The 13,598-nt window shown below is 35.4% G+C and overlaps 1 protein-coding gene across 1 annotated transcript; it reads left to right on the top strand.

The window, feature by feature from the left end:
• Positions 1–283: 283 nt before the first annotated feature.
• Positions 284–13,114, top strand: LOC135159591 (probable serine/threonine-protein kinase kinX). Its single transcript, XM_064115595.1, has 6 exons — positions 284–2,587; positions 3,396–3,446; positions 4,474–4,600; positions 5,183–5,325; positions 9,192–9,342; positions 13,051–13,114. Exons 1-6 carry the CDS (start codon positions 2,044–2,046, stop codon positions 13,112–13,114), a joined length of 1,080 nt encoding a protein of 359 aa, XP_063971665.1. The 5' UTR covers positions 284–2,043.
• The last annotated feature ends 484 nt before the right edge of the window (positions 13,115–13,598 follow it).

The raw sequence follows: 13,598 nt of genomic DNA on the forward strand, positions 1-13,598 counted from the left end.
GTAGCTGAGATTCTAAGTTTTCGGAAGTGTGCCCTCCATTTTTCGATCAGATGCCAGATCATACCCGTTTTTCGCCAGGATCATGCCCGTTTTTCGCTTGCAAAATTGGATTTGTAATTCTCAAATTTGCTTACGTCTAATCTCTATGGGAACGTGTAATCTCTATGGGGATTATCGTGGCTCAATGGATAATGCCCTTGACTTGAGTTCTCGGGGGCGCAGGTTCGAGTCCTGGGGGTGAACAAGATGATTTTTTTTTTCATTTTTTTGTCTTTTTACCACCTCGTACATGATCCTTTATGATAATTAAAAGGTATGAAAGTTGAAATTTAGCAAGATTAAACAGATTATAATTTTTTCATATCACATGTATTTTCATATATCAAAGAGACCCTTTTCACAGTGCTTTATCATCTCCCGTCTTTCACAAGTATTCCATCCATAATGATTAATGAACATTCCGTTGTCATCATGAAGATCATATTGATCTGCTTGAACATGGTAATAGTGATCATGATGGCGAGAATAAGGACAGACCACCTAATTCGTCCGCATGACGAATTAAAATCTAGTTTATAATTAGTTGTTAACTCATCGATATTGTTGCGAAGTGCAAGTTTGTTGTGACACATGAGCCTTGAATTTAGAGATGTTCTGCATGCACTGGTGTCGAGTTTAAGTGAGCATGAATGTTTATGATTTCTAGGGTGTCGGGGTCAGAGGTGACCAATTAGAAGTTGTGGTGATTGTGACATGTTGAATTTGTGTGCCAATGCGCTTACAGCAATTTGTGAATGATTAAGGCATTTAAATTACAATGTTGTTGTTGTTATGGGCCAGTGAAGCTGGCCCATGACGCTCTTTTAAAGTTCAGATGGTGGCAGCGTACTTTGTGGAGAATGGTTGATGATAATTGGTGGCAGAGTATGATAGGAATTTTCAACATATTTTCCATTCTTTATTTTCTCTCTTGTTTCTTTCTTCTTTCTCAATCGTTTACTCTATCATTCTATCTTTATCCTTGATTTCTCCATCATTCATTTTTTCTATTTTTCATTTCTTACTCGATCTTCTCTTTATCTGTTTCCCATCTTGTTTCACAAAACCCCTCTCTTTTTCCTCTTACCCGCCTTCCCCTCTATCTTCTATTTTCGCCGCAATAATTCATTGCTTTAAAAATAACAATTAGTCTAGACTAAAGTTAGAGGAAATACAATCAAGAAACATTCTCACTCGCTATTCCAAATATTACATAAATTATTTCATATTTACTAACCGTTTTCTTTGCATTGGGCTTGAAGCATACCCTTCCGCAAAAAACAATTATTTTCTTGAGTGACAAATAACATCATGATTCCGGACGCTCGCCGGACGGGTGAAGATGTTCTTGATTAATGATGTAATTAAGAATTGGGGTGTTTTTTTCTTCATATGTCATATCGTGAGTAAATTCTAAATTTTTTCATATCAAGTCTGAACAAAGTTTGGAAATATTATTTAATAATTTGTGTGTGCTAACTAATCTTCATTTTTGTCTTATTAGCTGCATGTTCCATGGCTTTTTTTCCAATATTTTGCTAGTTCCTTAGCATTACACAAATAAAGTTTGTTACGATAATAGTCTTGTTTAAACACCAGCTCGGAATCTATATATGTCCACACCAGAGAAGTGTTAAAACAACACCAGTTTGGAATCAAACCAATGCTGTTTTGATACTTCTTGGTGTTGTATAAACACATATTTGGCGTGAGGCCAAAAACCAAACTGGTGTTGTTTAACATTTCTCTGGTGTGGACATATATAGATTCCGGGCTGGTGTTGAATCAACAATTCAGTTTTTGCAGTGTAGCCCGGCGACATGTGCACGCTTCCCTTGCTTGCCTTTCCAATACAGGAATTTTTCAGCAACTATTTTCTGAACTTGCTACTAGATGGTATATTGGAGCACTTGTGGTCGCATGTGGATCTTCTGAATAATGAAGAGTTAATTTCTCTTATTTTTTAACCATCAGGTGCAGGCACATGGGCACGATGTCACCAGAATGCTGGCTTATAGCATAAGGCCAAAAGTATACTTCAGCCACATGCAAAAAGGTGGGTCCTTTGAAGAATTGCTAAATGAATTACAAAGGAAGGAATCTGAGGAAAGCCAGCAAGGAGCAGGCCAAGGGATAGTTCCAAGGGATAGTGATGATGATCATGATGGCGATGATGGCGATGATGGTGGTGATTATGAAGAGGAAGAGGAACTACTATATGAATTACAAAGGAAGGAATCTGAGGAAAGTCAACAAGAAGCAGGCCAAGGGATAGTTCCAAGGGATAGTGATGATGATCATGATGGCGATGATGGTGATGACTATGAAGAAGAAGAGGAAGAAGAGGAAGAGGAACTACTATATGAATTACAAAGGAAGGAATCTGAGGAAAGTCAACAAGAAGCAGGCCAAGGGATAGTTCCAAGGGATAGTGATGATGACGATGACGATGATGAAGAAGAACTCTGGACATTGCAGGAGGAAGATGAAAGAGGATATTCCAGTGAAGATGGACAGGAAGAGGAAGCTGTGGAGGAAATTAAAAAAGGTCAGTACTCTGTTAATAATTCCTTAAATCATTAACCCTATTGTTTCTGAAACTTTATTAGTAAAAGCTTGTGTTCACATAACACCAATATTGAAGAGATGAGATTAGTAGCAATCGAAGGTTACTGATAATCCCCACTTAAAACATCCATTTATAAATGCTTTCAAGCCTCTATTATGTTTTGAGTGTCTGCATTCAGAATACATGAAATCGCACTCAAATACAACTCGATAAACGATAACCCAAACTATACAGTCCAACCTCTTATTTGGCCTCCCTTTATCAGGATCTCTCTAATATCCGAATGCAATCTTCCTGTGATTTTCCCTAGTTTACTCAAATAATTACTGGGAAAACAAAGATTTCAAGCATAATCATTATTACTAAAAAAAATGTGAATTATATATTATTCCGAACATCTGTAATAAACATTCAGATGAACTTTCATGTTGATAACATGCTTTCAGACACCTTAGACCCATGCAACTGCATGTATTAAACATAGAGTCTCCCATATTCAGGTAGAAATAGGATGCGAAGTGATGTGGGTGACATGAATTCACAGTATTACATGGTAGTACAAGGTGTCCAGTATCCAGTAGAACCATGCTCGTAGTGAGCATGGCGAATTCGCTCAAGAAAACATGACCTGACAAAAAAAATGTGTAGAAGGTTAATTCATTATCTTTTGTTTGCCAGCAGATGGGAAAATTAATTGTGTTATACATTCAAAGGTATAGAATTAAGATTTTGAATAAATACTTACATGTATAATAATAATGTGTTTTCTGTTTATTTATGTACTAAGGAACGAAAAGGAAGCAAGGACAAGATGGGAAAAAGGCGTCCAAACCAGCAGGTAAACAATTTACACTGTATATTTGTACATGTATACAGCAATGATTTGAAATGTAGAGGATATGTTCAATGATATCCTGCTGTCAGGTGCAACTTCTTGTACATAGGACAGTCAGTCCACCTTATTGAGCAACAAAGTGTCTTGGCATGCATTTGTGTTGCTGGGGTACGATAGCATGAATTCTATATAGTTCACAGTGGTAGGCAGTCTGCTTCACGAATGAGTCCGGAACTTTGGTGAGTGACTAGTCCCTGAAAGATCAGTCATGCAACACAACATCTTGGCCTTGTTGCATAGAACTCTATAACTAGAGATAAATTTTAACTGGAGATTTTTTATCATTATTTTGGGGGTTTTGTGTTCAAGTCAAAAGTCAAAATATGTAATTTTAGTCCTCAATTGTCACCAATTGTACCGGTTTTATGCAATGGCCCTTGACAGAATGTAAACATGTATGGACCCCAAGTCAATTCAATTCAGGTTTACAAAAAAACATGATTGACAGTCAAAACTGGTTTTAATGTGGATTGGAGATGAGTTTGTGAAATGGAATGGACCTGTAAATGCGAGCTGTAAACCGAAGATGACAGATGATCATACTCCTTCATGAAATATCAAGAAATATATATATATATCTAGTTTAATTTGAACCATTCCATCATTTTCACTGTTGATATGACAAATAATCATGTTTTCAAATATTTCATACTGAATTATAGAATTGAAAGTTGTAGAATTTATCCTTTTTCAGAAGTTAGTGTGCCACTGATACACCCTCACTTCCCCTCATACTCCCCAACATACATGCACAAAATAGATATACTCTATTAATCATTTTATCCCTCGAGATTAGAAAAAAATAATAATAGGCCTACACTGGTAGAAATTTTCCTATAAGAGTCTTGTAGGCCTATTTGGTTAAGGAAGACCTATACTCATGATTCATTTTTTAAAATGTCCTACCTTTATATTCCCTATCCCTTTAGTTACATTTATTTAGTAATACTATTATTCACCCTACATGCAGATCGAATCGAGCGAAATTGCCCACTTTGTAATGTTGCGACAAGAACGCTTGCCCGGCATCTTCGCCGCAAGCATACACAGCTGAAGGAAAACGAGATCTGGCATTTCATATATCAAGCCAGAGAACGGTGAGTATAGTTCTTTACTCACCCATTGCCTCCAAGATTATCTGAATTTCATAGGTTTAACACAGGGACTACCCAGTTCCTGTAACCAATAGATTAAACTCTTTGCAAGTTTTGTTTGTAATTTTGTACAAGTGGCATGAAAATCATTGACAGGAAGTGTCGCTGTTATTCCAGAACTGAACAATAAAAAAAATCAATATTCTATTTCATTATGAAGAGAATTATAGGAGAATGGACAACTGAATGATGGAAATACAAAGCATTTTCACATTTGCACCTCATAATTGTGTTATAAAAGGTTATTGATAATTGATAAGGTGTGATCATCTGCAGACTGCAGTTAGCAAATTTATACTTTCTAAAGATTGAAAATATGCATGGATATATTAAGTATTTGAAATCAAATTTCAAAATCCCTGCATTCTGGTCATATAAAACTCGGAATTGCTTTCATGAACTGGTATTAAACCAACATGTTATAAAATAAAAGCTATGGGAATCATGTGTTCAGAGAAATTCTTATTTCTTACAGTGTGAGTATATGATGTAATATACATGTGACATACTTCTTCTATTTTTTAGAGTCCCAATTCAGAGGAAGAAAACCAGAGATGAAGGACGAGAGAGAACTGGACAGAACTGTCCCCTTTGCGCCGCAAAAGGATTAACCAAACTCTCAGACCATATGAAGAGGAAACATAATGGCCACACAGTGGAAAAACAAGGTACTTTGAATAATTTTGTCAAAGCAATCTCATGGGGTAAGCCATTTATCACATTTAAACTATAAAAAAAATCCAACAACAGAAAATCAGGCATAAGAATTTTATATTCTTGCAAAAGTGGATTTATTACACATTTGTAGTTGATCATATAGGAAAAGGTATGCAATTAGTCATAAAGGTAATAATCTCCCCCCTGCACACATATACACTACCAGCATGATGTTTCTGGTGTAGTAATTTGTAATGGCTTATTGTGAATAAACATTGCAATGATTTATTTTGAAAAAGTAATATTTTCCACTTCGAGATTAAGAATCCTGTCCATCTGTGTTTCCAATAATGGCTTCATCAAAGTTTGTATTTTTGTCTCACCTGTGAAGCAGAGTGAGACTATTGGCGCCACTTTTCCGGCGGCGGCGTCAACACCAAATCTTAACCGAAGGTTAAGTTTTTGAAATGACAGCATAACTTAAAAAGTATATGGACCTAGTTCATGAAACTTGGCCATAAGGTTAATCAAGTATACTGAACATCCTACCTGAGTTTTGAGTCACATGACCAAGGTCAAAGGTCATTTAGGGTCAATGAACTTAGACCATGTTGAGGGAATCAACATCAAAATCTTAACCTACATGTAAGGTTAAGTTTTTGAAATGTCATCATAACTTAAAAAGTATATGGACCTAGTTCATGAAACTTGAACATAAGATTAATCAATTATTGCTGAACATCCTGCTTGAGTTTTGAGTCACATGACCAAGGTCAAAGGTCATTTAGGGTCAATTAACTTTGGCCAAATAGGGGGTATATGTTGAATTACCATCATAGCTTAGAAAGTTTATTGGTCTAGTTCATAAAACTTGGACATAAGAGTAATCAAGATTCACTGAACATCCTTTGCGCATTTCAGGTCACATGACCAAGGTCAAAGGTCAATTAACTTTGGCCATGTGGGGGGTATCTGTTGAATTATCATTATAACTTTGAATTTTTATGGATCTGATTCATGAAACTTGGACATAAGAGTAACCAAGTATCACTGAACATCTTGTTTAAATTTAGACCCCAGGGTTTAGATTCTAGACCACTAACGTCAGACTCTAGATCTAAGAGTCTAGATTCTAGATCTAGAAAAGTCTATATCTAGAGTCTAGCTCTAGAGCTCTCACGTTATGGTGGTGGTCTCCAAGTCTGTTAACGATTGGAGTTAAGATTTTAATATGAATTCTAGATCTATCTATTTATTTCATAAATTCTTTCAGTTGCATAATGTTTTATTTTGTTAGACCTCTAGATCTAGACTCTAGATCTATATTCCAGATCCAGACTAAAGTCCTATCTCATAAAAATTTAAAAGAAATAGATCTAGAGTAGACCTAGGCCTATAGGTCTAGATCTAGGCCTAACGTAGGTCTCTACAAATCTATCTGCGTCGTTGTGCCGCCGCTTAAGGTTTTTCCACAAACTATTTTAATCCGTAGATCTACATAATTATGGTAGTCCTATATACTTAGACTCTACCTTTGTCATCACGAAAATTGGCCGATAGTGATTGCAATGGTCAAGATTGACCACCAATGGCATTTCCCAGTCGGCGACCTCCCTGTCTCGGGTGCGCGGTACGATGTACGATTCCTTTGTCTATCGCATATACTTGACCATAATACTGAAAATAAAATAATTGCCAGAGTAGATCAGGCTTTAATTATTCCGGCAAAGATACCAATACCACTGAGTGAAAACAACTTCTCCAAGAACCACTGTACTGAAAAGTGACCTTTGTTTTTCATTTTGCTTCCTTGTCCATTACTGGATGGATAGTTGAAGGGAATGACACCCCTGCCATATCATTTTTCTAAACAAGTCTAATAGACTAATGAGAGACAAGACTATTTTTTGTAAACAGTTGAGGTCTGAAATTGTATTGTACTTTAAAAATCCCAAATTCCCAATCAATCAAAATTTGCCGTTATTAGGTAATTATTAATTTTTTGAAAATATTCCCCTCTTCATATTCCACAGCACCAATTATGGATTGTCCTCCTCCTCCACCACCTTCTTGTGCTTCGTCTATGTCTGTTTCATCCCTATCTCCCCCTCCATCCTCATCTGCTGCTCCATCTTCATCTCCTGTTCTATCTTCATCTCATGCTCCATCCTCATCTCACGCTCCATCATCTCATGCTCCATCCTCATCCGCTGTTCCTCCCACACCTTCACATTTTGTTGCTGTATTTAATCACCCCTTATCTGCTCACTCTCATCATCATTGTAATCATGTACATGTACCACTTTTCAATTCTTCTCAAACTCCATCTGGATTTTCTTGTAAGTGTTTTGCCTTCTTTTTTTTCCTTTTCTTGATCATTTTGTTTGTCCTGTACATTATCATGGTCATATCATATTTGTTTCTTTGAAGTTGTGTCTTTTCTTTGTCCATTGTTTGTGTATCATTTTGTATGCATGTTGTGAATGTAATGTCTGAATCCTTTGCTGTGAACAGAGCTACCTACATGTATCTTTTTTCATCTTCAATGAGGGAAATTCTTAAGGTGAGCTTTTAAGATTTCCTCATTTTGGACAGTATTTCAATGTTAAAGACCTAGACTGGACCCCAAAATGAAATTGACAAATCATATCATATACCAATTGAAAGCTTTATAAAGATAGCATTGTAAGCTTTAGGCATTTTACTGCTTATCAGCTGAGTACTTTCCTTAAAGTGATTGTTTAACATTGGTTTGACTTTTAAAAAATCTGAGCTCGAAGGTCACACATGTCACCAGTGTCTGTGATATGTTACAAAAATGAAGCCCAGAAAAAATTGCATTCGAAAATAATTATTTAGTGCTTCAAAAATTGAAATATAAAGTGACCGGAAACACCACCTTAATTTCATCCCATACACTTATGTGTACTATTTAGGCGTCTAGTAGACGCTTATTTACAAAATCAGGGTTTGCCTTGTAGTTTTAGGTTTTCTTTCTCAATAACAGTTGTTTTCAGGGTTTATTAGTTCTAATACATGCACTTGTACACATGTTTCATCTTGGTTTAAGAATTTTTTTAAATCGGCTGCTCACAAAGTTAAACCATACCTTTAAAGGACAAGTCCACCCCCAAAAAAGGTTGATTTGAATTAAGAGAGAAAAATTAAACAAACTTTAACACTGAAAATTTCAGATGTAAATTAGGAAAGTTATGATATTTAAAGTTTCGCTTAATTTAACAAAACAGATATGCACATCCTGGTCGGTATGCAAATGAGGGGACTAATGACATCACCCACTCACTTTCTTTTGTATTTTACTATATGAAATATGAAATATTTCGATTTTCTCCTTATTGTCATGCGAAACAAAATGAAATTGCTTCCTGAACATGTGGAATTACCATTAATTTAACATTGTTTATTTCAACCAAGAGTGTGCAAAAATTGAAATATTGTAGAATTCAAACAATAAAAAAAAAAGTGAGTGAGTGGCTGACATCATCAACTCTTTCATTTGCACATCACTAAGTTGCACATAGTTACCATCATATCTCTGTAAGTGTATTGGTCTAGTTCATAAAATGTGGAAATAAGTCACCAAGTATCACTGAACATCTTGTGCGAGTTCTAGTAGTTTTCAAAGTCAGCACTGCTGCTATATTGAATCGCGTGATGCAGGTGAGACGGCCAGAGGAATTTCACTTGTTACATTTTAAATTCCTTTATCTGAAGGCACCAGAAGCATATTTACTGGCCAAATGTCAGCAGTGTTTGGTTGCAGGGAAAGTACTGTATGGATGCATTCATCCATGTCATCATTCTATTCCCTTAATAATTATGATTATTTTATTCATTTTATTTTTTATCTCCTTAGCCAAAGATGGCATCTTCGAAAGGTATTTGCAGTTCACAAGCTTCTATTGCAAGGAGAAGACGGCTGAGCAGCATAAAAGCCAGCTTGAAAAAATTGATGATCTTGCCGGTGGCCTGTCAGCACTCTTCTCTGACCATGATGCAATTTACAGGTATATGGGATTCAATCTGGTTAATATATCCTTGGCCAGATACCCTATATGGAATAATTTGAAGACTTATAACACACTGAATAGTGAATTAAAAGTTACATAGTATGTGTTAATGCATGTAATGAAAAAAAAGTAATGTGTCACAATATTTGCTCCCTCAGAAAAATTAGAAATTTATATTTGAGTACAAAATGAATGTATATCCTCGCTCTTAACCCTAAACCTACCAGGGGGAGGGGGAATTTTGCCCCCTTCCAGTTTTAGTATTTTTTATTTATTCATTTATTTAAAAACAGGGAAGCCCATTCAACAAAGTGTTGGTCTCCCATGGGGCCCTGTAACAGTGTACATAGCATAACATAACAATTATGAGAATTCATTTACAAAGCAACATCATAAGAGAGCCATAAATGAATTAGTAAGTACACGTGAAGGAAATAAGGAAATACAATTAACAATATAAGTAAAATTATTTTAAAAGCAGATGACGTGAAAGAAATAAGACGTGTATTGTTACAATTACAATGAGCCAAAAATCTGTTAAGAAAGTAAGCTGAAGTAATTGTGAGTCGAACAATATCAAAATAGAGCTAGGGCCATATGTTAATTATATATAATGATTGAGGTACAGCTTGAAAAGAAGAATGCTTATGGGTCATGATTAGATAATGCTCAATGTTTCTAAAAATGAAATTTAAATGATGCAAAGCTAGTTTGGGATCTTATTTCAGTTGGTAGGTTATTATATAGGGATGGGCCGTCATAGCATAATGCGTTTTTACTGTATTCTGTGCGACATTTAGGGAGTACTAGGTCGCCTCTTGCTGACTGGCGGGTGTTAATTTGGTAAATTTCACCAAGTTGGAGAAAATGAGGTTTCGTGTGATTATTCCACATACATTTTTTACTTCGTTTAATGTTCTCGGCATGACTATTTATGACTTTTTTTCAAGTATTGCAAAACTTTTGAGACCAAATTTGTCACTCTCAGTCATATCACTTCAAAGCCCCATAAGTAATGATTATGACAATATTATTGTTGGGGATATTCAGAAGATTAAGTTCACCCAAAAATCAAATTCTTGAAGCTTTATTTTTTTATTTACAGGTAAAAAAATATTTTTGCCATAAGTTAGCATAAATTAATTAATATAAAATACATATATTAGAATTTAAAAAATCTCACTACACAGTCTTGTTTATTACATTGGCCTCTACCTTCTCGCAAATTTTCATGAGCTAAATCTGTAGGGGGGGTGGCCAAAACACAAGACCCAGTGGGATTAGGGTTAACTAATTATTTTAGTTTTAGAAATATGTTGAAAAAAAACACCAAGAAGTTAATTCTAGGACAACTTACTGTTTTCCTTTCTATGTGACATTAAGTTGTAGCATCTTTATTTAATAATTTTGCCTTTATCCTAGTGTATACAAACACTTGAAGACCACATACCAGCCAAAAACGGTCGGCAAATATCTAACAAGTGTGGCAAAACTGGTGGCTATGCTCAAAGTAGAATATGCGGAAGTCGAGAGACTGCAGATTACGGACAGAGACCTACAAAGACTGGAAAACCTCCTAACTCCCTTGTCTAAGAAGACATCCATGGGAATAAAGGAGCGAGAAGCAGAGCTTAAAGACAGCATTGCAGGTTGCATTAAAAAAAATTGCTGCGTTATCATTTTTGAAAGGTTTTTGATTAAGTTCATTTGAATCATCCAGTTCTCTCATGAGCTTTTCCAAATCATTTTCTTAAGAACTTTCAGATACCCATTTGTTTATAAGTTATGCATGTTTTTTCTAACATATTTTTTCATTTGTTTCAAAATGTTCTATTTGCTTAACAATGTTCTGCCTTTTATGAATAATGCAAATAATTCATTTTTGTGCTTTTTTTGTATTGATGTTATCTCTATTATTTTTAGCTCACTTGAGCCAGCTTTAGTTCATCATGCATTGTCTGTAACTTAACATTTTCATATTCTCTAGAATGAGTGTCAGATTTAAAAAAAAATTGGTAGAAATCGCCTTTTGGATATGGGGTGTGAAGTTCAAATGTTTCCCTTAAATCCAAAGTGGTTCAGGGGACAACCCTTCTTTTGCAAACTGTTCAATGTTACTATTGCAGCCCCATTTGCTAAAACTATTAAGGTTTCGCCCATTAACTTCAGCTTGGAAATTTAAATCAATATCAAATTTGGTAGCAAGTAAGAAGTAAAATGAGCAAGAGTTTCTAAACACTGGGACGAAAGGTCAAAGTTTAAGGACAAAGGTCAATTATTGTTAGAAATGGGGGGTGTTCATATTGCATAGGTCAAGTTGGATATAAGGTTAGTCTCCACCACCAGGATCTTTCATTTGTGATTACACAAGTATTTATGGAATTTCAGTGTCATATCTTTATGATAACCCCCCCCCCCCCCACCAATTCTCTGCCATTTATAATGAAAAATATTATAGTTTTTAGAACTGCACCATAAATATTACTTAACTTTAATTTCCATAATCACATTTCTTACTGGAAAAGATGTCATGAACTCACAAAATACAGTGTAATACAAAATCCATTTAAAAAAATAAATGTGTAGGTGTGGGATAGGCAAATGCTAGAGGCCTTGTAAAATAGTCTGGAACCTACCAAGGACAGGTGCCTGATCTTACTGCCCTGTCCACTCGCCCATAGGAAAACCTCGGCAGGCTCATTACTCACAAGGGCTCTAGTAGTGCAGGCCTAGGCCTAACCCCTAGACAGAACAGCCATCATCAATCGAAAGCAAGTCTAAACAAATGGGATGCATGATTTTGTTTTAGACTTTCCAATCAATAATTTCATGTGTGGATCCTATTTTGAATTTCACAAGAATGCATATAGGCAAATTATTACATGAAAGATTCAGGCAATAATTGCAGGAAGGCAGAGGCATACCAGTCAATTGCATGCAGTCAAGTTTTTTGTAGTTTTTGTTGTTACAACTGTTCATTGTTTCAATCTAATAATAGATGCAATGTATACTCATATGCAGAGATAATAGTTGCTGTTTGTTTAGTATTTTTTAAATGTTAAAATGTCACTGAAGTGATACCATTTGACTATATAATGCTTATATGCATGCTTCTAATCATTAATGTTAATTTTATTTTGTAGGTGTCACCATGTTCGGTGGCAGCAGCATCAATAAAGTTTGATATTTATACTGTTCGGTTTAATATATTAAAAGTTTTTCATGCACAGAAATTTTTCAAGGCTTTCCTTGTCCTTCATATACATATGCATATAAAATAGCTGCAAAGATGACTCACCCCAAATCTTATCCACAGTGTCTCGAAATAACTTGATTTGTAATCTGTTTAGAGGTTACAAATATGAGTCTACCCCAAATTTGTAAATAGCACAAAACATATTAACTGCAGGTTTTATACACCAAATCTGTTAAATGTTAAAATTTGGCAAAACATCTTACTATGCAATGTTCCAAAACAACAAAACCTAAGCCCAGTAAAAATGCAATTGACGATTGCGAAAATTTAGGAGAAGAAAGATGCAAGTTTATTTAGTGATGCCTTCTGATCTGACTTTCACTTTTTCCCAAATTTTATTGCAAGAGCTGTAGAGAATAAGGGGCTGGGGCATCTTCCCGCAGGAATAACCACCTTGTACTTTATTTCAAGTTCATAATTGCTGATTTTATCATATTCTTCTGTTACAGAGGAACTGCTATCAAAGGAGGACCTGCAGATGTTTTACAATACCCTCTACAAGCAAGCATGTGATGTGAAAGGTTTGCCGATTATTAGTATTTTTATTCGTCCACGCCAAAGATTCTGGAGGCATTATGTTTTTGGATTGTCCGCATGGCTGGATTTGTTATGTTTGTGTGTAATTCTAAGAACTCCTTGATGGATTTGACCATACTTGGCCCAAAGGTCCCCTGTGACGTGTTGAAGAACTGATTAGATTTCGGGCCAGATCCACCCAGGGTCAAAGGTCATATATAACTTTATGTTTAGTCGTTTCCCACATCCTCCCTCCCCAACCAGTTATCTTTGATTTGTTGACTAATCATTAATCAATATGCATGCTATGTATATCCACCCAACCTAGGCTGTCAAAATGCAGTGTATTGAAAAAAATCAAACAAATAACTCAGACAATTCATTCGAATGTAGGTCTAAACAAACTGAGTTTAAAACTTTTAAATCTAGGACCGTAAATGTGTGGATCCTATTATGAATTTCACAATAATGCATAATGGGA

Source organism: Lytechinus pictus, unplaced genomic scaffold (genome assembly GCF_037042905.1).
Source record: "Lytechinus pictus isolate F3 Inbred unplaced genomic scaffold, Lp3.0 scaffold_280, whole genome shotgun sequence".
Taxonomy (NCBI): Eukaryota; Metazoa; Echinodermata; class Echinoidea; order Temnopleuroida; family Toxopneustidae; genus Lytechinus; species Lytechinus pictus.

Bases quoted from the DNA above. Each gene is read 5' to 3' on its own strand.
- LOC135159591 (XM_064115595.1), top strand. From the start codon at position 2,044: ATGCTGGCTTATAGCATAAGGCCAAAAGTATACTTCAGCCACATGCAA. The intron at 4,601-5,182 runs GTGAGTATAGTT...TCTATTTTTTAG, and splicing joins ATATATCAAGCCAGAGAACG to AGTCCCAATTCAGAGGAAGA. The intron at 5,326-9,191 runs GTACTTTGAATA...TTATCTCCTTAG, and splicing joins CCACACAGTGGAAAAACAAG to CCAAAGATGGCATCTTCGAA.